Raw genomic sequence first — 23,528 nt, forward strand, 5'->3', positions numbered from 1 at the left:
CTGGAGATTGTCTGGATGCATTTTGATGTAAATCAGTTGATCAGGCTCCTCCTATTTTAAATTTCAAGGGTTGTTTTACTTCACTGTCGAATGCGGGGTTTTATGTCAGCTTCCACATTTTCCCTTTTGACTAAAGTATTGAAGTTGGAAACCTTCTGATAATTGATTTGTCAGTCTGTGTTTATTTAGAGTGTTTGAAAGGAATTGTGTCGCTATAAAAGACTTGCCCCGTGTGAGGCTCGAACTCACGACCTTCAGATTATGAGACTGACGCGCTGCCTACTGCGCCAACGAGGCCTGTGAAGTTTCTCTTTCAGTGCTGAAATCCACAGCCGGATGTGTCTGGTCTGTCAAATTTCAGCTGATAGAGACCGAGGGTGTGGTGAGCTGAACATTAACTGCTGCGCCTGACTGGAAGCAGAAGCTATAGCCTTTATATTTATATTATATGTGCTTGACCTATTGAGTCCGTTTTCTACTTTCAGTTGGTTATTGCTGAAATCTGAAGTCGACCATGTTTGAAAAAAATAGCTTTAACATGCCAAGGGAAACGTTTGACAAGGAGAACTGGCCTATTTGTCTGCTCTGTAATTTGCAGAGAGAATTGACTGTAATTATGCTGTCTGCACTGCTGTTTCTGTTTTTATGAGTCTTCCTCCACTGTTTGAATCCTCTTATGGGTTTAGATTCTACATGTTAACATTTAATTGCTTGCAATAATATTTAAAGAGCATAACACCTTTAAAATATTTGTGGATTGCCTTTAATTGTTGATTTAGCATACAACATACAGAAAATGAGTCATTCAATTTATTAATGTATTTGAGTAGGGCTTGCCTTTACTTCTTTAACCTTTGTATAAAGTATGTTAGTTTCTCAAGTAATTTCATTTTTAACACATTGGCTTTTTTTACTTTTATAGAAGTGATTTAAAGACATATTTTCATGTAGATTGGGAAATTGCTCATGTCTCCATGTGAAAAACAAAAAAGGCAACAGTGCTGTTTCTCCCCTAAACACATTGATATGTGAAAACAGCTGTTGTCACATTCCGGAAAAACAAATCTTTTTCAGTTCACCCTTATCCTATTGCTCCCAAACGACCTGAGATTTACTCTTGTTTTTTTTTTTTTTTTAATAAGTCAGGAAAAACTTTGATCAAGTACTCTTGGGTTCTGTTTAAACGACAACATTTTGCATTTGCATTTCTAAATACTTTTGTTCTGACTGTGTTTATGCTACATCACCAGGAAAGTTGACGCTTTGTTGTATTTTGGCCTATCATTTATACAATAAAAGTGTTTTGGATGGGGAAAATTGCAAAAATTTGACAATAGGCTTCAGAGTGAAACTTTTTAGAAACACAAAGTGAATCATTTCCTGGTGAATGCAAACTGAAGACTTTTGGAAACAGGTTCCAGCCTCCAAACTCATGTGCCATTTCACATCTGTCTGGGGTTGAAATAAACAAAATCCAGAGAGTTCTCTTATTTTTTCAATTTGTGTTTATTATTATTTCTCAGCTAGATTTCAGCTTTTTTTGATCAGGAAGCTTTTTTCAAAAATCTGTAATGACTTTAATTTTTATTTTTACAAAACAAAACAAAACAAAAAAAGAAGTGAGAAAAAAGGCTTTCTTTGCTAAAAATCCAAGATTTTGACCCAGTGTAAATAAGCTGCAGCTTTAAGGAGTGAACTTTGGTCTTGTAGCCTTTTAGCTTGTAATGTTAACTTTTTTGGGTCTGTCACATTCAATTACGATTCTGAACTTTTCCCAGGACCTTTACGCCTCGACTTACATGTTGTGGCCCTGATTATACAATGTGTGTCAGCATCATACCAAACTAAAATATACAAATAAATTTCAGAAAATATGTGGCATTCTATTGCTGTTGTGGTATTGCTGTTTAAAGTTCTTGACATGTAAACTGCCAGGTTTCATTACAGGTATTTCTTTTCATATGTGAAGTCATTACAGCAATTCTATTAAAGTTAAAAGGATGACTTATGTGAAGTACACATGTGTAGTCAGTGTCTGACCTGCCTGGACAGATCAGCAAGTTTGGAAAAAGATTCTTGCTCTGTCTTTGCATCAGCAAGTCAGGAAAACTCTAGGCTGAGAAGATGATTTAACACACTGATGAGAATTATGATATATACTGCACATACGTCAGCATGTGCTGAATGTGATTAGACATTCAAATCCTTTTTTTTAAAAATGCACTGGGGCCGAGTGGCAGCTATAATTCATTTGAAAAGGGATATTTTGTTGGAGTGTGTAGAAGAATTGTTTTAGCAGTTAATCTGCTCTTTTTTTTACAGAAATAGTTAGCTGTTATTTTTATCTTTATGTGCAATCACACTGAAATGTTGTGCTTCTCATGGTGAACATTCCTGCGCTTTGATAAGGGCGTCCATCGTCTCTGATGCCAGGATGTTGTTTGTAAAAGGGAGAGCATGAGAGCAGGGGTTGGTGCTTTTTTTGTGGGTCAGAGATGTTGTAGTTATTTTTAGAACAATCTGTTCGGATCTACTTACAACATTATGTTGAAATGTTTGAAGTTGTGAAAACACACTAGTAATTTCTTTCTTGAGACCAATGTTTCTGCAAATTAAGGTTTTTAAAGCTGTGGTGGGAAATGTGTGTTTCAGCATCAACCCAATTGGGTTTCAGTTTTTGTTCATCCGTCTGTAACCGGTTGCTTAAAAAATCTGTCTTTCTGTCTGCAGGAGCTACAGTTTGAAGAAAGGACAGCTGGAGAGGGACTATGCACAGGTAAGACTGGCAGGACTCCTCTTAAATAGAGACACCTACCTTAGTTGCTGTTAAGGAATCGTGTGGGCTGTGACCATCACTTGTCAGAACATGTTTACCACCATATTATTACTATCGGAAGATATTGCTATTTTGTAGGGGTGCACCGATTGCAGTTTTCTAGATGACCACCCATTACCAATCTTTTCAAAGCCCGATCAACTGATTCCAATTTTGGCCGATAAGATCAGTGGATGAAGAAGATCAGTGGATAAGATCAGTGGATGAGGAAGATCACGATCTTCCAAAATTCTGGAAGTTGGGGCAGATTTATGGGCGCACACCCACTAATTTGTAATAGATGATCTGTGGAATGTGTCACAGATTAGGGTGATGGCCTGCAGACCTTACAGACTTGGAGCTCATCACCAAAGATAAATCATCAGCAGTGGACTGAGGCAGTTTCATGTTAATTGCTATTTCCATGGAAACATTTGAACAGCAGGTAAAATGAGGGTTTTATTTACCACCAGTAAAGATTTTTCTATCTATTAATTGGAAGGGTTTTAAGGTTTGACATGGCATTATTTACGGTTTTAAATGAAAATGTGTAAATGGGATTTTAGATTTTTAAATTGACCAACCTCACATCTACATTGCCTGCGCTGCTCATTGTCCTTTGTGTGATTATACAAGCTGACATTGCACTGTGTGTGATGGAGTTCTACCAAATATAGGCGAAACACTTACTGAGTTTCAAAAGTATAAGAAACTAAATGAAAGCAAAAACTGCCATATGCAGGCTATGGTGAAGTTTATATAATACTTGATCTGTTCTGTAACACAAGGTAATATGTTGAATAGTAGTTAACATGATAAAATTTGAAATGGTACAGACAAATTTGTTTTGATCCTCTTTATTTTCTCCTGGCACGTGGTTTTAATGTGCTGCAGGTCAAGGCGGTGAGAACACAGCAAATGTTTTGGGTTAGATAAGTGAGGTGGCGCATACTGTTTTTGTTTTTCAAGGTTTTGTCCCACTTGTAGCTTTCATTCATTAGCTGAACAGGAAGAATGGTTGAGTGAGAACGGGAAGGCATGCAGCAAATGGCCCGGATCCAGGTTTGCAACCCCGGACAGCTGAGCCCCTCGGTGCTCCAGCTTGAACCTTTAGATCCTGAGTAACTAAAACTGTTTTGTGCTTCGAGTTCAATGGTTCATCACAAAGAAAGATCACAAATGTCAAGACATTCAGCATTGAATTTCCTTACTAAAATAAAATAAATATAAACAGAGCTGCTGACAGTTGCACTTACCACATTTGAAGATGCAAAATCATTGTGAGAAAATCTTAAAAAATTTCACATGAAACTTGCGGAAGTATTCATGTGCTTTTATTGTGATTTTATGTGCTAGCTTGACTTAATTACATTAATGTATATTTGTGAACTGGAAAAATGATAAATGGTTTTCAAGATATTTCTTCAAATGCAAGAATGATGTGCATTTGCAATTGGCTCTCCCCAAGTTAATACTTTATAGAGCAGCATTTGCAGATATTTAGTGCTTTGTTTCTATTAACTTTTTGTGTCAATAGAGCCTAAAATTTAAGCCATTCTTCATAACCAGTTGCTAAAGCTCAATCATATTCCATGTAGAGTTTCTTAGACAATTTTCAAGCCAGGCACAGATTATACTCTAGAGGTTTGACCTTTGATCTTTAACACATAAATATTCCTTCATCTAAAATGTTTAGGTTGCAAACTTTCGTCTCAGTTTCAGGTCTTTTGTCCACTCTTAGTAAGTTTTCCCTGTGTTTAGCTTCAAAAGCTCTCACTAGTTTTCTGGACCCGTCTTGAAGAAAAGCATCCTCGCAGCACCACACTGCCTCAAATGTACTTCTCTGTGATGATTGTGTTTTCTATCCACATATAATTTTGTATATACACCAAAGTGTTTATGTTCAGTCATCTAACCAGAGAATTTTCTACCAGCCTTTCATTGTGTCCCATAAATGACTTGTGGTTCCATGCAAATGGGACTTCTTATGACTTTATTTCAACAATGGATTTCTTCCTACTTCTCTCTCATAAAAGTCAGATTTATAAAGACAACAAATTTCTTAACTAAAGCTGTGGATTTCTGAAGTTAATTAGGTGACTTCTGAAAATGATTGGTTTTATTTACGACTGCCACAGTGAAGGTGGTTGAATACAAAATGAAAAACCACACTTTATATATTTTGAATATAAAAGCATGTCACTGGCAGGTTTTTCTTCTACTTGCCAGTTATCCACCACTGTGTCTTGGTGTAATAAGTGAAACCGCAACATTATCTGGCTGTAATGTGGCAAAATTAGTAGTGTTTTTTTTTTTTTTTTTACCACCAGTTTCATTACAGACACAAATAAAGGGGGCGGCAGAAAGGAGCACAGTAAGGGCAGAATACTCGTGTGTGTGTGTGTGTGTGTAGTGTGTGTTCTCATTTGCGTGGTTCTTGAATGATTTGGTTTCCTGTGGTCACACTGACAGAATTCAGACGCTCATTATCTCCCTCCATGCCCACATTGGTTTGCCCGTCCCCCGCCTTGGGATGCTCTTCCTCAGCACTGTCTGCTCCACCTTAGGGATGGAGGCTGCCTAGCAACAAGCCCTCTAATCAGTAAGACAATGGAGGTCCTGCTAATTGTAGGTGTGTGTTTGTGTGGGAATGTCTGAGCACAATGGACTTTAAGAAAGAAAAAAGATTTTATGAGGGGAATCCTTAAAATAAATAAGCTGATTTACCCTCTCCTGTCATCAGAAATTGTAATTTTGCTCCAAGTGTATCTTTTGCCTTTTGTTGCTTTTTCCCACAGACACATTCCACTGAAGAAGGGGGAAACATTTAGGGGAATTTAAAGATGCATAAAAAGATGAAAGCATGACATGTACAGTCAAGATAATAGCTGGACCATTTGAGTGGGAGGACCACAAAATGCCAAAGAAAGTGACGGCGTGGTCATTTAACCTCTGTCCCTTCAGTTTGTCAAAGCAGGCGTCTCCCTGTGAGAGAGTCGACTGCAATTACCAGCAGCTAATTAAGGGATCCATGTCCTCTGTGTGTGTGGGGGTGTGTGTGTGTTTTGCATCTAAGAGTTAGCTGCTTGTCTCGTGTTTCCCCTCCTACGACATCAACATTACAGGAATAGTTTCAAGCTGAGGTCACACTTCACTGTTCAGCCCAACACTGAGCAGCGGCCCGCTTTCTGGGCCTGCTGCTCCCTTACTCCGTTCCTCTGCAGACACGCCGTGACATATATCAGAATTAATATGATGGGGGAGCCGAGGTTATGTAAGGTCTGCAAGGTTTTTATGCATGGTAAGAAGTGGAATGCTTATTTATAGTGAATGATTTCCAGGAAAACAGTTTTTCTTTTTTATTTTTTGTAACTTTCTATTTTTTTGCCCTACATCAGTGTTATCATTTTTGGCATCTCTTTTACATTTTCTGTATTTTTTCTGATAAAATGAGAAAAATACATTTTCTCACTTGCTCTTCACATGTTCTATATAGTTAAAATTAATGCAAACATCCAGACAGCATCATTTTGAGATTACACAGTTTGTAGTCAGTGTTTGCTTGCTCTCTTTCCCTGCTGTTGAGTGGGTATAAAACTTGGGTAGGAGGATGGTTTGTTGTCATTTTATTAAAAAGTTTCATTTCAGCTTATTTGCAGAAAGAAAGTTGGCCTGTTTCATTCACTGTTTGAATGCACTAATCTATAAATTTGTACTCAATCACTATAGACTTTTGCCGGTAATTACTAATTGTTTATCATATACAAAATTAGGGTTGCAGCTAACAATTATGTGAGTAACTGATTATTCTATTATTATTCTATTTTGACAATTAATCGATTAACTGGGTGAAAAAGAGTGGTCAGATTCTACCGATTTTTAACTTAATCAGTTTAACTTCATTTATGCAATATCATAAATGCAAAAGAACATGTAAATAAGCAAATCATTCAATTTATTTTTTAAATAACAAAAATATTTTATTATTTTGTTCCTTTAGTGTACGCTTGAGCCTTTGTACTAAATGATGTACCTGGAGCAAAAAGAAAAACAACTAAAAGCACAATTATCAATTTTTATCTATTCTCTGTTTTATTAGTATATACAGTAGTTCATCACAGTTTTTACTGATCTGAGATTTTGTTTTTCTAGCAATATTAATGAATAACTAATACTAAAAAAAAAATTAACTGTCACCTCTGGTAAAGACATGCAAAAAGCTTACTTCATATTTATTTATATAGATTTTTTTATTTTTTAAACCTTAGTGTTGTTTCACCTTTATGAACTCATACCCTTCCCTAGAAATACCCTCGATAGAGCCTTAGAGTGCTGTCTTTTCCTAAACTAATCATCTCCCATTTCTCACTCTGCGTGAGTCCTCTTCCATTCACACTCTCCTCCATCAACGGTGACTTTACTTCAGCTCTTAATCAGCAGATGAAGAGGTCAGGGTCGAACAAAACCAACACACACGGCTGCAGGAGCAGAAAAGTGCAGACAGGAAGAAAATTGAGTTTGTTGATTGAAGAGGAAGTGAAATAGTTGAACAGAAAGCCACACTAATATCAGGTCGAAATCAGAGACGGCAGGTAGGGACTGAGACAGAGCGCAGTGAGTGGAGCAGTGAGAGCAAACACAATGTAGAAGTATCAAGGTGACTTGATATTGTTCATTAGCCAAATGGGAAATAAAAGAACAACAAAAACTTCTTCACTAATTAAGTAAACTGCACAGAGTAAAACTGAGTGCTTTAACAATAGCGTAATCTATTTCAATCTAGAAGACTATTTTCTTTTTCATCCACTTATGTGGAGAGAAAAAAAGCTCTCAAGGATAGATTTAGTGTGTTCCTGGAAAATATGTTGTTTTAAAGAATTTTATTCTTTTTGACATAGCTTCCACTTTGTTTAATACGTATTTATAATGTATTTTGGGATCAAATTTTATTTACTGTATTTTGTTCACACCTCATTTTTGCCGTTAAAGAAACAAAAATATGTTTCCCTCCAGCATTTCTTCAAATTGTTTTTGGCTGGTATGTAACTAAGTAAACCTCAGACAATTCCTCAGGATGTGTTCTTTATTGTCAGGATGAAGTTAATAATGACATTTATAAAATTAACTAAAGAATTTTATAAAATTTTCGATTTAATATGTGACTTCTATAACTTTATAGGAGTCAATCAAAGAAAATTTGGGTATTTTGCACTAGGTGAAGCCATTCACACACCTACAGATTTTTCTTATCTTTTATTTACTCATAAACAGGCTTTTAGTTGCTAAAGTTTCTATTGTTAATGTACTGTATATTTGTATGGAAATTAATAAGACATAATTTTTTGTGTCCAAGTAAAACAATTGACAGAATTTATTTAAAAGTGACTTCAACAAATCTCATCAATGTTAATGCCGTTCCCAATATTTGAAACTCCCATATAAACATAGATAAAAGTACCTGCTTCCCTCTATAAGATCCATTTTGCATGTATGGAAAATAAAAAGGGGTGGGGAGAGCAAAAAATAAATAAATTGTGTTTTGTGAGTAACCTAATGTCCTCCTACTATCACAAGCCATTTGTAGTCTCCATCTTGCAGTACTGAAGGAAAGCAAGCAATTAAGTAGTTGTGAAAACTTTGGGATAAGAAAAGTTTTATGTGTAAAGAAAAAAGAAAATTATTACAGGATGTAACTGCTCAAATTATTTTATTATTAACCTCAATCTCCTCTTTTGTTTTCTTTTCCTTTGTCCATCAACCTTCTCTTTGGCACACACAACACACACACTTGTCCAGTCCGGACATCCTGCTGTGAGGGCACCATGTTTACCACCGTGACCACAAAACAGGATGTGTTGTAACTTTGTAACATTGTTTAACTCTGAGTTTATTTTTTTTTAAAAGAGTTGTTTGTACCTCAGCTCGGAGGCATAGGAAGGACTGAGAGGTTGCCATAGGAACATGCCATTCAAGTGACTGTCAGGTGATGACAGGCAAAAGAAGGATGAAAGAAGGTGAAAAAAGCATTTTTAAAAAGTGCGTGAGAAAGTAGAGCTAAGAAAAATGGCCATCTGGATAAAAAATGTAAAAGATATGAGGCAGCAAGAGGTCTCATGGAATGAGACAGAAAATGAAAGAGACATGGCAAATGAGAGGCAGATGTAGGAGAATGAACAAGCACTAAGTTATTAAACGTTCAGGCTGTCAGCAGTCTGTCTTTGCCCAGATTTTCACTCTTTGCTCTCACTTACAGTAGATAACAAGTCTGTCACCATAGGACTTACGGTGCCTGCTGGCTACAAAGAGATTCTGAGACGGCACACAGAGGAGGTCAGTGACTGAGTCTGACAAAGAAGTAAACGGAGACCACAATGCTACTTCTTTGTGACGCTTTGACTTGTGGACATACTTTTAAAAATGTGCAGTACATTGCAGAAGCTTTTCTGTGGCCTGATTCTTTTCTCTTTTGTGTTTTATTTGATTTTCTTCTGACAGTATGGAGAAAAAAAGAAATTAATACCAGAAAGAAAGATATTGCTGCTGTGGTGTTCATTTTAACTAAGCCCTCTTTACAGTGACGACCCTAAAAAAAAATCCAGTACAACCAAATCCCCTTAGAAGTCACCATATTAGTAAATTGAATCTCACTGTATGTAACAAACTTTATAAATCTAGATGTTCTATGAAGATCTAAGATTTTTTTTAGAGAACATTGGAAAACATCATCATCATAAACACCAAGTGAGGAGACCGGTCAGGGCTGAAGTTGGTAATAAGCTTAAACTATTTTAAACCATCTTGAATATTTTAAACATTGCAAAGATTACTGTTCAGAGAGCATGAATTGAAGAAGCAGTCAAGAAGGTCATAATTTTTGCATACATTATCTTTTTGGAAGAGTGGCAAGAAGAAAACTATTGTTGAAAAAAAAACCAATAATGTCTGTACGTTTTTAAAATCCTGGTCCAATTCACATAATTTACCTCAGGTGGATTCCAATTAAGCTCTAGAAAAATTGCATGGATGATCAGTGGAAACCGTACCAGAGCTCAGCCATGACAAACCTTTTTCACACTCTCAGTATAGGTTGTTGTGTGCAGAGTTTGAGGGAAACTAAAAAAAAAAGGATTTATGGCACTGAAAAGTAGAGAAAATGAAGTGTCTGTACAGTGAATTATGAAAGCGGCAATGATCAACATGCACAATGTAAGCTTTGCCTCCATGATTGCAAACTGATCAAGTGGTAAAATAGGTAGTTTCATTTGTATGTTTTGGAAAAACAATGCAAGATTTTTGAGATGTTTAGAAATTTCTGTTGACTTTTTATCTAAACGAGTTTGAAAGTTTGGTGTGAAGTTTTTGTCTAATTGGTGAGGTATCATTTGAGACTGCAGCTCCGAGGAGGAACTTTGTGGAAGCAAGCATTATGGCGGCCTCGAATGGCTGCCACAAGCAATTCAAGGATTTCTCAAACATGCCTGACAGAATTAAGGCATATGTGTAGGTATATTGTTGATGAGGGGATGACATTATAACAAGAAAATTAATTTTACAAAATAATCTGCCATTTAAATTGACTGCAGTAATATAATGGCAGACATTTTTATTAGAGGCAACCTCCACCTGATTGCTAGTCAAGAATCAGAAGTCAACATAAATTTGTAACAGTAAATTTGAAGAGGCTTTCACAAAGATGCAGAAAAATGCTGGAAATGTATTTTGTATGTTTCCTGGCATCTTACCAGTTATTGTTACACATTTCAAACCATAACTTGGCATCCTTGAAAAGTTTTTTTTTATAGAATTTTATGAATACCAGCCTTTAGGACACTATTTATGCCATGAGTTATATTTACAGAGCACTGAAAAAAATATTTGAAATATCCCATTCATCCTTTTCTGTTTTCTCTCTTTGTGAATAATAGTTCTCACGTCTGTCCCAAAGCCTTAGAAATTGATTTGTAACCCTTTCCAGACTGAAGTGGATGTTATTTTCTCATCTCTTCTTGAAGTTATTGTTGTCAGACAGGTTTAAATGTTTCTCGAGTCTACAGGTCTGACATTGATCAGGCCTAGATGTGTGTATGAAAAGGTATTAGGGGTAAATATTATTTTCTAGCATTTCTTGGATGTGCTTCTATTCATACATTGGTATAACTCATTCATATGCATGTCCATGCATTAGGAAGGACGTTACATTTTCTAGTTCTTCAGACTCACTTTAACAAACTTGCTCACAGTCTGTGAAACTTTCATCACCACTGTTCCCACCCACTCCACCCTTCCCTTCAGGGTCAGAGAGGAAGAAACGGTGACTGTTCTTAAAGCAAACATGTTTCCTCATGCACAGGACAGAGCAGTTTTTGTGCAATGGATTTTGTTTTGTATGTGTCTTAATTCTGTTTGTGTAACATTTTCACTTCTCTTTGGCACTGATCACCTCTGTGTTGCTTGTCAAAGCAAACTATAAGGCAAGACGTTTTCTCCGTTTTCTATCTAAAAGGAGTCAACATTAAAGTGCAGTCCCCAGTTCAATATGCAATCTGACACTGACTGTACAGTGAAGTTATTGTACTGTTTCATGTTTTAAATATTTAAATTTTAGAACAGCAAGTACTCGTAGCAAAAAAGTGCCAAGACATAAAAGGTGAAGATTTGAAATATGTGTTGCTACAGGAACGCTAGTAATCATTATTTCACAGCAAAAGAGAGAAGAGGGAGAATACCCAGAAAGAATTTTTGCACAGATAATGTGGAGGAAGGGAGCCCCAGTACATAACCTGATAAATTTGCCTTTGAGAAACATCATTGTTCAGACAGACAATAAAATAACTACTTAGAAAGAGGGGGGGGACATTTCTAAATGAGAACTGAGACCTGATTTACATGCAAATCTGAAGAATGGAGCATTCAATGTCTGTTAGGGTGCAACTTCTCTCCTAGGCTGCCTTTGCCTGGTTTGGGTTGTTGTGCTTGCTCTTTCCAGTTTGTTAATGACTTCTTTATTAATGAGTGTGTTGCACAGCCACATACAGATACTCACAGAGACGCAAGTGCAGTGTGTCTGTGTCACTGTGCTGACACACTGACCCAATCTGCAAGATGTGAGTTTGCCTCTCTTTCTGCCATAAAGTTTCTGCTCACACACACACAGGTGCTTATGGTAGGTTCAGTTGTGCTGACACAGATTTGACCCAGTGCACCATTTAATAAAAAAAATACACTTGAAATCTGAAGCAGAAATATTCAGCTTACTCCATCCATTCTGTTGAGTTGATGTAGTCAGAGTTAAGTTGAGACAAGATTAAACGGCTAACAGTGTCTTTTTGTGTGTGACATGGTGATGAGTTTGTCACGGAGGTCTTTATTTACCTGATTCCATCATTATCAACTCAGCCTGCCATCAGTAGGTTAAGCTAATGTCTATTCTTAAAGTCATCATGAAAAACTATTGTTGAAAGAAAGCACTTTTTTATTTGCTTGTGTAAACATTGCCAAATACAATGTATTTAAGGTGTATACACTATGTGTTTCAGGGAAAAAAAGTAATTTTAATTTGTAAATGCAAATGCTGTGAACTACATTTTTTCTTTTTTAATTCCTTAGATTTCAATTAGCTTCATGTGGGACTTTTCTTGACTCCTTTCTGACCTTTCCTTCTTCATAATGTGCCAACCACTCTTTGTGAGCCTTAGAGTCTCAACTTTTAAAAATGGACATAAAGTGTGAGTAATAAAGACAGTGAAAGTCTTACAGGGCTAATGTATTATTGCATGCAGAAATTGTCTGCATAGCAAAATATAATATCCCACAAAATGGCAACCGACTTTGGGTTTGCGATTTTGTTCACACTGACAGTACTATGACAATTTCTCTTCAAAATGCTGCTCTAGTTACAAAGTATTTCTCCTAACTTTATTTAATCTTTGACTCCTTCTGGCAAGCTATTAGCAATTTCAGTTTACTTTTGCATTACATAGAATTATGCAATGTACTATTTAATATATTTATGGACTTATTCATTGGCTTATTTGTTTATGAGACACCAAAGCCAAATATCCTAGAATTTGATAGAACGATGGCAATGAAGAAGCAAAATATTGGCAGATACTTGTAGTTTTACTACAATAAAGGTTATAAAATCAGAAACTGTCATTTCATAACTATCAAAATGGTTAATAAAGTGAAAATGTGCTTCTCTTTCCCAAATGACATCAAGTGATTTAGTATCTTCCTACAGATGTAGAGAATCAAACAATAGCAGGAGTAGTCTTCACTACTTCTTTTAAGCTTCACATGTTTTGAAATGGGCTGCACAGTGGCACAGTTGGTAGTACTGTTGTTTCGCAGCAAGTAGATCCTAGGTCTGAATCTTGGCCTGTAGTCAGACCCGTTACAGAAAGACGTTGGTTACAAGTTCCATGCCAAGCTAGATTCATTGATTCATAGAGGTTGCCAGGGGTGCAAAATTATTAACAAAAGTAACAAAATCACTGCATGTTCTTGACTACAGATGAACATGGTGCTTATACATCCATCTATAAGCACCTAATAGTAGGCCTTATACCTAATAGTATAAGGTTAGTATAAGGTTATTAGGGTGTGTTGTCATGGTTTCACACAGGTCAGATGTAAGTGGTTGTCAGCCAGATGTTTTGCAATCGAGCCTATGTCTCCAAACACATTGGATTCAGTATCTCCTCACTCGGACAGCTGACTGCCTCCTCAGCAGTTGACCACATAGCTTCTCTATCATTATATTATGCTTTATATATATATATATATATATATATATATATATATATATATATATATATATATACATTGGACAATATATATATTTTAAAATCTGCATTGTAGTTCATCAGCTGAAAATAGACCTACCTCTCCATGAGCAAACTTGAGACCTGCCCTTTTTTAATATACATCATTGACTGCTATGTATTATTTAATTTCATTACTTGTGTTTGTCATGGCATCAAGTGTAGTAATCTCTCTGAATTATTAGAAAGGTATTGTGTTATCCTGCTTTTTATGAAGTTCCCTCTTGTTGTGCTTGTGCTTTCAGGCTCTGCAGAAGTTGGCAAGTCAGTACCTAAAGAGAGACTGGCCTGGAATCAGCCCCGATGACCAGAGAACAGATTATAGGTGGGTTTGCCTTTATTTTGTTCTGTACAAGAAACTGGATTCACATAGTACATAGCACAGAGTAACTTTTTTTTTTAAACTCAGTTTAAACTGAGGTATTTAGACAATTTTACAATATACCTGAATGTTGCCAAATGTTATCTAAAATAGAGCTAAAATCTAATCTCTGAGAAAGATACCTAGATCTTTACTGTGTTAAAAACAGAAAATGCTTTCATATGTCCTATAATTTACTCTGAAAAAAGCTGCTCATTCATCTCCTCTGTTCAGCTGAAAATCTAATCTAAGCTCTGTTAGATGAACATATCTGTCAGGTCTCCAACACACCACAGAAGAACAACAAAATATATACAGCTCAGTTTTTTGAGTAACATCTGATTTATAAAAAAAAACAAAACAAAACTAGTTTACTGTACAAACCCTTCACACTGTGCTAAATCAGATCCTCCTAATGCAAAAGGCTCTTGGGGGTGTACACTGTTTTTTGTTTCTCCAACCAGGAATGTGTATGCTGTTTGGAGAGCCTATTTAGAGGGAACTGTTCAGGTGAGCCAGTCGAGACTGAATGTATGTGACAACTACAAGAGTCAAATATCAGAACCTGCCAAGACTGTTAGACTCTATAAGGAACAGCAGCTCAAGAAGGTGAGTCAATGTGTAGAAGTGATGGTCAAACTTTGTTCTCCTTTACTCTTAAATCGTATTAAGCTTTTTCTTAACATGATTAAGACATAGCTTAATCATGGTGATTAAGCTCTTTCTTTGGCAACTCAACTTTCTCTCTGCTTGCTCCTCACAGACCATTGATCAGTTGAGTGGCATTCAAGCAGAGCTGCAGGAGTCGGTGAAGGAGTTGGCGAAAGCCAAGAAGAAATACTATGACTGCGAGCAGGTTGCACACACTGTACGAGAGAAGGCCGACATAGAGGCCAAGTAAGTTTAGGAAGGCGCTGCGTGTATCAGGAGAACTTCTGTAAAAAAAAAAAAAAACATCTGTGCATCATATTCACAGTGTATGATGCACATATCTTTTATTTTTCTTGCCTTTTGAGCATAACAGGATTTTTCATTGCAAAGCCAACTGAGCAGAAGAGCATCTGAGGCTTTGCCATCTCACAATTAGTTCCAGATTTTGACTTGGTGCTGATGAGTGTTGCTTTCCTACCACCTCTTGGTAGCAGTAGCTATGGTGACATTTTCACTTCACTGAGTTCTCAGCTCTGGCTAACGCTCGCATCGATTGGATGATCTGTTCTTTATTACTTAGTAGAAAGCCAGAGGCAGTGGAAACACTTTTAAGAAAGGGTGATGATGATGAGAAACTGGAATTTCACAGGCACAATCTTTATACTTCAAAGTGCAAAGATCAGAGGAAAGTGTAGGACTGACATTATAAAAGGTGGAAACAGATGGATAAAAACCTAAATACTCAATGATTTTATGACAGAAGTCTCTATATTTCATCATTAATATACATCATATTGTATAGACAAAATCTGTTCTTCTTATCTGTCTTATTTTGTTCTTTCAGGTCCAAACTTGGACTTTTTCAATCAAGAATTAGTTTACAGAAGGCAAGTGTAAAGGTAAGAGGGTCTCACTATGAATGTTATTGCCTTTAACACGTTAGATATCTTATCATATCTAACTTTGCTTCTTTGTGAAACAAAAAATTCACACTCAAATATTTCTGATTGAAAACTCTCCAATGTTGCTGAATTAATTACCGTAATTAAAATGACTCAGCAAAGGAGAGTTGGTCAAAATTCCTCTTGAGCTATGTTAAGTTATTGCAAACATTAATAGCACAAGTGTGTTGGCAGAAGTTGCTTTCACATTCTGCCGGTTTAGTTTTCATAGCTATTTCTGTTTAGCAAATATTGAAGTTTGTTTGGTGATCTAAAACATTTTAGTGCAAATAAAACAAAAGGCAAAGCACAAAAATCTATAACGTTTTTTTTTTTTTTTATTGCAGTTGAAAGCAAAGAGAAGTGATTGTAACTCCAAAGCGACACAAGCCAGGAATGACTACCTGCTAACGCTAGCTGCTGCAAACGCCCATCATGACCGCTACTATCACACAGACCTGCTGCACTGCATACAGGTACATACCTAAAGATGAATTAAGAGCTGAAATTTTGGGGTTTGTGATAAGAAGATATTAGATTGTGAAGAATTTTGAATTTAATCCTTAACTTCACATACCAAAACTTATGTAACTGTTTATTAACTGTTGTTAAGCATTTCAGTTAATATGCTTGCTTGAGTCTGACCAAACATTTTGAAATGGAGAGTGTGCATGTTTGATCTGAAAGTATGTTTGGGGTTTTTTTTGTTGTTTTTTTTTTTACCAAAAGTTGACAAAATTATACAAGTAGGTAAAGATTTGTTCAACAAGGCTTTTTGACCTGAACACATTTGCTTTTAGGGGCAAAACTGCGTGATATAATTGAGATAATACCTATCCATAGACTGATGAGTGGAGTAATAAAAATTCAAATGAAAATAAATCCAACAAAAAAAGATTCAAGTTTGTTTTGCTACAACGACATTTCTACTGCTGACTTTAGACTTACATTTGGATAAAACCTAGAAGGAGGTTTTTATTCAGCAGAGAGGAAGCATTTCCAGGTTCCAAGCTCAAATTGGACATTGTTATTTTTTAGGAAAGCATCTTCAATGTAAATCTGCAAACTGCCAGAAACCAATATGAAGAAAATAGGCTGAAGGGAAAAATGTGCCTAAAAAAGTGATGATATCACAGTTTTTGAGGCTCTAAAGAGAGTTGCAGTCTTCCAGGGTGTTATGATTTGAAATTCATATCTGAGTAAAAAAATAAATAAAATAAAAGCTGTGTAAGGGATTTTGATTCCCACTATTGTCACAACAGTGGTTGGTTAAAAATGAGAATGTTCATATAAGAATAATTGCAAAATAAAACAAACAAAAAATAAACGACTAACCCGTAATCTTAGGTTTTGGGTAGTTTATTACTGAAACGAGTAGTTAATTGAACTCTTAGTAGTGAATTTAGCTCCTATAAACCAGGTACACTGACTGAGACACTTTCTTCCTGCCCGTTTCTGAACAAACATGCAATTTACATGACTAATAAAGTGACTCGAGAAATAAGTTCAGCTTTGTGAACTGAAACATTTCTGAGAACCTATTTCTAGCTTTCAGCCTTGCTTCAGTTTCCCTCTGACACACTGGCCCTCAGGCATGTACAGTGTGAGCATCTCCACTTGGAGGCCTCCCTGAATAATAGATCCTCAGTTCACTGCAACAGAAGGACAGAACTGCAGGGAAGTATGGATGTACACAAATATGTTCACGCAAACACACAATGAGAATAGGGGGACACTGCTAGGAGGAAGAAAGCTGTTCCTACTCTCTGCTTATCTTCTTTTAGTTGTGGAGGTTAGACAATGTCACATGGAATTCTGTAATAAATGTAATTTTGAAAAATGGTACCAAACTGACAGAGCCATTACCTCAGTTTTCTTTTATTACTTTGTTTGTGCAGTAAAGCCTGGCAATATATAGATATTTAGATTCTTGAAGTTTTGCAGTGGCTTGCAGAGTTGTGTGTATCTTGTCAGATTACAACCACTAACTTCACTGTGTTTTAGTGGGATTTTATGATAGACCAACAAAGTAGACCATAGTTGTAAAAGTGAAAGAAAAATTATATCTGGTTTTCAAATTGTTTAAAATAAAAATGTAACAATGCTTTGGTTTTGTGTTCAGCCCCATTTAGTCTCGTATCATTTTGCATCAGCATAAAATCAAGATGGTTTTTGAACACCCTCAGAGGTTTATTAGAGGATATTATTGAACAAAATAGTGTCCTCTATGCTGTAAATAAATAAGTACTGCTCAAACCTGGGAAAAAAAAAAAACAGTTTAAAGATACAAAATATTTGAAACTGAAGCCGAGGTTCGCCTTCCAACAGGACAAAACCCCTATAACACAGTATGGGCTACAATAGGATAGTTTAGATTCTATTATTTAAGTAATAGCCTCAACCTAAATACGATTGAGAATCTAAGACAGTACTTGCCATTTTCTGTCCATAGACACTCTCCATGCAGTCTGACCAGTCTGACTGACAATGTGCTAGTTTGTAAACAAGATGTCGGAAAAAAATCACTATGTAGATTTGAAGCTGGTAGAGATGCATCCTGTCAAAGACTGCTATTTAGCATTACCATTGAGTTGCTAAATACGTACTCCGCACTTTTCAGATTTGCATTTGTAGAAAGTGTTAGAAACCATGTACTCTTTTCCTTTGTTTTTACATCTATTTACTGGTATTTGTTTTTGTATCACATGAAATCCCAATAAAACACATTAAAGTTTGCAACTGTACAATGAACAAATGGGAAAAAACCCCGCAAGGGGCTTGAATGCTTTCCCAAGGCATGCAGAGGTTTGTTTTGATATATTTATTTTGAGTATAATTTTTCCAGTTATTTAGTTTTAATATGAATCTGCTACTATTTTTTCATGAGCTATGTTTTTATTTTAAATTACCACTTTTGAAAGGCACTATATCATGAGATGTGGCAGAGGGAGGTTGTTGTTTATTTAATTAGAACAAAAATCTGTTAAACCTGAAATGTTTTCTTCAACAAAATAAAACTACATTAACTATCAATTTATTTTACATACGTGACAGAAAACAAGGGTTTTAGGTACAAGATATATTAGAAAACCAGCATAGTTTTTTTAATTGTTTGAATTTAAATATTCTCCTGAGTGACTGTTCTGGCATCTGGCTGCAGCAATAACTTACATCCTAAACATAAACACTGTTGTCCTTGTAGATGCAACAGCTGTAGTAGGAGGTCAGGAGCAGCTCCACGTCTCCCTCTGCTGGTCGAAGCTGGTGCCAATAGTTACTTTTTGTACCTCTGTTCTCCTGTGTGCTTTGCTTTGCTCTGGCCAATGCAGTCACTCGCCTAAAAACACACACACACCGTCCAACTGGCAGCTGTGCCGGGTCTGAGCTTTTTCTGGAAGCTGACTCACTTTGTTTCAGCACTACCATAAATGGCTAAAAAGAGGAGGGGAGGATGGGAAGAATGGGTGAGAAGGAAATGGCCAGACTGATGAGGGAACAAGCAGAGTGAAGTCAGCCAACTGCCCACCCTTGATGACATAATTTCCTTGTCAATATCCTATTGTTTTATGATGCTGTGGTGTGTGCGCGTGCGTGTGTAGGCGTGTGTGAAAACATGTGGATGCTTTTAATTTTGTACAGCAGCATCTCAGAGTGTTCTGTAAGGATATCAGAAACACCAAGTGAAATAAAAGGAACAATTAAGTAGTTTGGACATCATAATTTCAAACAGATCAAATCAAATATTTTAGTAGTTTTCTTTGAAGACTCAGGCATCTGATGACATTTGGCAAGACATTTGGCCGGATTCGTTTATTTGTGCCTGAATATTTGAAAGCTGAAGTGTGAGTTAGCGTGTGGTCATTCTGTTGTTGAACTCTCTTACCTTCCTCTGCAGCTGTGTGAACTCTACACATCTCCTAAAAACAACTATTTCACTCATTCATTTTCTTTTCTCTCACCAAATAATGCTGTTAATACCTCCTCAGTTCCTTCCCTCTTCTCTCCATAAGCTTCAGGCTTTTTTTTTTTCCCGCTGCCTGATTTGTGTGTTTGGCAGTGTGGCCTTCTTCTTGGCTGATCACTTGAGCCTCATACCTCATTAAAATGTCCTTCTGCCTGTTCATCTAAACTTCTAATGGTTGCTGTCAAGTGAAAACAGCTGCTTCGTTTTCTTTCTTACTTATAGTCTTCTTTCTTACAAATGCGACACAAAGGAAATTAACAAGCTTTTCGAGGGTATACAGTTAATTGCCAAAAAGCATTGTTATAACAAAGAAACAATTTACAACTTACTTTTCTTGCTAAGTATGTGATACACAATATTGTGAAATTATACTGAACTAACACTCTTCTCAGTGTAACCCTGTTATCTTTTTCTTTGTCTGTCCTCCAGGACTTGGATGGGAGAATCTATGAGCATGTGAAGGACTACCTGGTGGCTTTGTGCCGCACTGAGCTGGAGGCCTCGCAGGCCACTCACAGCACCTTCCAGTTCCTCTTAGAAAAATCTTCCAGGGTGAGTCAACTTAGTTTAGAAGTTCATTTTAGGATGAAGGAACGGAGATTAAAAGGATTGTGGTGTATAAAATCTTTTATCAGTTTATTTGAATGCAAACTCTGTAAATGTCTGTGAAATTCAGTAGGAGTGGTTGGATTTAAATGTGATGTTTTCAAACAAAACCATAGACCTCCTGTCTCGTGACTTAACGTTCACTCAACATATGAACTGCAGAGGAGGATAAACTGGGTGATGGCTGCTGCAAATTTTCAACAAATAAGAAATGTTTACCCTACTTTCACCATACCCTCTCACCCATTAGTTTATAGTCTATCCAAAAACTTTTTACCTTCCTACCAAGGTGGTTTTCATAGTAGATTTGTAACCTTTTCTGCCTGATTTGGCAAATGGAGGATTTTCCTCGTAAAAATAATTTTGAAGTGGAATCACTTAAAGGGTGCAATCACACCACCCAGTTTAGTTTGCTTTAATAAAACTCTGGTTCACTTGGCTAGAAGGTACAATTTGTTTGAGGAGGTGAATGTACAATTGAAGTTTGATGCAGGACAAAAAAAGCAATCTCTGGTCCATCTAAAAATCTAGGTATTGGTTCAGTTGAAGTGGATTCGGCACGGTTTGAATGCATATGAGGATGCAAGTGGACCAGAAATCCGCTATAAAAGAAGGAAGTGGACTATAGCACAAGGCATTCTGGGTAAATGCATCCAAAACAAAAGCAATAATCTAGCACAAGAGGTACTATCAAAGACAAAAGAGAAATCCTACTACAGCTAAAATCTGCATCAAGAAAGAGGTTCTTGATGCAGCACCACCAAACCTTTGAACAGGTTTTTCAAAGGGTTTTGTTGATTTGACAGAGTGCAGTGTGAAAGCAAATCACACTAGCTGAAATTTTAACAAATGTTCCTATTTTGCTCTCCAATTTAAATGAGTCTACCAGACATCCGAAGACAACCTATTTCCATTATTATTTGCCATAGTATTAGCTCAATGATGTGTCCCCACCTGCAAAACCAACCTCCAGAGTTCTCAGTATTTACTCAGTATTTAAGGGACATACAAGAAACTACTCGTGTAACAGTCACGTGGATTAAGGAGTCAAGCTCAACAGTCTTGCACACGTAGGTAATATTATTTTTGAAAACGCATATCTTGTTGTTTGTTAAGCCTTTCTTTCACACAAAACACAATTTGTGTTCTCTGAAAATTTACCTCCTGAAAAACCTTTTCCAGAAATGTTCTCCCTAACTGTGCATGCTGGCTATTTACACACTAATATTAGTAATATATGTACAAATAATAAGATAAGAACAAGTGGAAAAGCTCCTTCTGTAAACTTTACTAGTCAAACAGAAATAAAAAGCTTATAAAAAGCTTGGACATCTACAGTCAAAACCTTTTGCATGAAATCCAACAGATGCTCCATTCGTTGAATACCACTGAGTTGATTGTCAAAAACGTCCAGCTCAGACTTGAAGTATAATTGTGAAGCACTTACCTTGTGTGATCTTGAATGAAAAGGTTTGGTGTTTCCTCCCTCCCCAGAAATCAGCAGCTGGAGTTAGTTTAGAGTTACTTAAGTTCCACTTGACTGCAGACTGCAGTATAGTCAAAATGAAAGCATTAATAGTCTGCTCTTGTTTCTTCCTCAGATAATACAGGAGTTCAACCAGCAGTTGTTCATGCAAGAGAACCCTGTATTTCACAAGGCACACGACTTCCAGTTCCAGGCCAGCGAATATGATATGGTGAGAGTCCCAAAGCTGTACGCACTGATGATGCATTAATACCTGTACACGTTAAGGGATGCTCTCTTATTGTTTGTTTATAAACCAGTTTTTGGCAGGACAGTAACTCTATATTGTGTAAAACAACAAATTGTGACTCTCTCGGACTCTTGACATGAAATCAGCCTCCTCATTTGTCAGGTGTGGCATATCTGATCTGCAATATCACAATTCTTTCTGTACACTGATGATCATGGAGAACTGCATTAATACAAAATAGACTGAGAAGCAACTCTGATCAGTCTCACTTGTGCATTCTTTATACTAGACACATAAGATGGCAGCGATTGAGCTAAATTGTGTCTGGTGACAACTGAACAGAAATGTGAATCACCTCTTTGTTCTAAGTTTAAAATTAAATACTGTTTGTCCATTGGGAGCTTATCTTATTAGTTCTTTAATTTTATTTTACATGAATTTAGGCTAAAAAAAATTTAAATTCAACTGGTTGTTGGATGTTAAAAATGTTTAAGAATTTTGTCAAATGATCAGAGGCTGTGTGATTAAATCATCCAGAGCTGCTCTGTTTCACTCCTTTGGGATCTTGTTACGTATTTTATGGCTACAATGAAAAATGTTTCTGTGGACAAAGTTCCTAATTCCACTGTGGCACAGTTCCAGAGTCCATTTCTCTTCTGTGTGAGTCACTTTGTGCTCCCGTGTTTCTCATCTACTTTTTGTGCCTCTTCGGCCAGTTTTTTAGTCCTTGTGTAAACTTTTTCTTCACTGCCATGCCAAATTATTTATACCTCTTGGTCTTTTTGTTTTACATTTTTTACCATTACGACCACAAACTTTATTGTATTTTATTAGAATTTTATGTGATGGTTCAACAGAAAATGGTGTGTAATTGGGAAGTGGAATGAAAAGGGTACATGTTATTTAAAGTAAACCTTTCAAGATTGTGGTTTGAGATTGTAATCATCCCCCTGGAATACTTTGACGAGAAACCTTTAAATGCAAACTGACCTCTGATTTTTTATTTATTTATTTTTTTGTTGTGGCTTTGCCAACTTTGGACATCTGGAGACTAAAATTATCACCCGTTCCTCATTGCAAAAGAACATCTGTGAAGATGAGTTTATAAGTCTTGGTGTAGATTCTCTATTGCGTTACAGTCCAGATTTTGACAGGGGAACTCAAACACATGAATATGCTTTGATCTGAACCAATTCACTGTACCTCTGACTGTATGTTTTCGGCTTTGCTCCTGTTGGAAGCTGAATTTCTGTGCCAGGCTTAAGTCTTTTACAGCCTCTAACAAGGTTTGTTCCAGCAATGCCCTTTACTCAGCTTAAGTCATACATCATTTTCCTTCTTCTACTTAATTATGGGCTACTTTAGTCAATCAAATAAAATTCCAATAAAAAACATGTATGCTTGTGGTTGTAATATAACAAAATGCTAACAAGTTCAACAGGTATGAACATTTTGTCAAGCAGCTATATTTCTGCATAACAATGCTCTAATACTGCCATGTATTCCCCGTTTTTCAACATTTTCTAACACTTGTACCCTGATCTATTTTCTTTCTGATTAACCCCTCCCTGACTCTGTGTGCTTTCACTGCTGCTACTGGGGTGTGTGTGTGTATGTTTGGATGCCTCCTGTCTATGTGTGTGCCTCTTTGT

General features: G+C 36.5%; 2 protein-coding genes and 1 non-coding gene across 6 annotated transcripts in view; 1 reads left to right on the forward strand and 2 right to left on the reverse strand.

The window, feature by feature from the left end:
• p2ry2.1 (purinergic receptor P2Y2, tandem duplicate 1) overlaps positions 1-21,756 on the reverse strand; it is a 44,492-nt gene extending 22,736 nt beyond the window's left edge. Inside the window, exon 1 of the mRNA XM_032590841.1 lies at positions 21,609-21,756. The gene's annotated coding sequence lies outside the window, so the exon portion shown is untranslated. The remainder of the gene's footprint in view (positions 1-21,608) is intronic.
• The window catches only part of fchsd2 (FCH and double SH3 domains 2), a 62,606-nt gene that overhangs the window by 14,524 nt on the left and 24,554 nt on the right, over positions 1-23,528 (forward strand). For all 4 annotated transcript variants that reach the window (XM_032590834.1, XM_032590835.1, XM_032590836.1 and 1 more), the window contains exons 3-10: positions 2,731-2,776; positions 13,884-13,963; positions 14,464-14,608; positions 14,763-14,896; positions 15,495-15,549; positions 15,939-16,067; positions 19,985-20,107; positions 21,763-21,858. In XM_032590834.1, coding sequence (XP_032446725.1) covers positions 2,731-2,776; positions 13,884-13,963; positions 14,464-14,608; positions 14,763-14,896; positions 15,495-15,549; positions 15,939-16,067; positions 19,985-20,107; positions 21,763-21,858 — 808 coding nt within the window. The remainder of the gene's footprint in view (positions 1-2,730; positions 2,777-13,883; positions 13,964-14,463; positions 14,609-14,762; positions 14,897-15,494; positions 15,550-15,938; positions 16,068-19,984; positions 20,108-21,762; positions 21,859-23,528) is intronic.
• Positions 225-297, reverse strand: trnam-cau (transfer RNA methionine (anticodon CAU)). Its single transcript has one exon. It is a non-coding gene; the product is annotated as a tRNA-Met (tRNA).

Source organism: Xiphophorus hellerii, chromosome 18 (genome assembly GCF_003331165.1).
Source record: "Xiphophorus hellerii strain 12219 chromosome 18, Xiphophorus_hellerii-4.1, whole genome shotgun sequence".
NCBI lineage: Eukaryota > Metazoa > Chordata > Actinopteri > Cyprinodontiformes > Poeciliidae > Xiphophorus > Xiphophorus hellerii.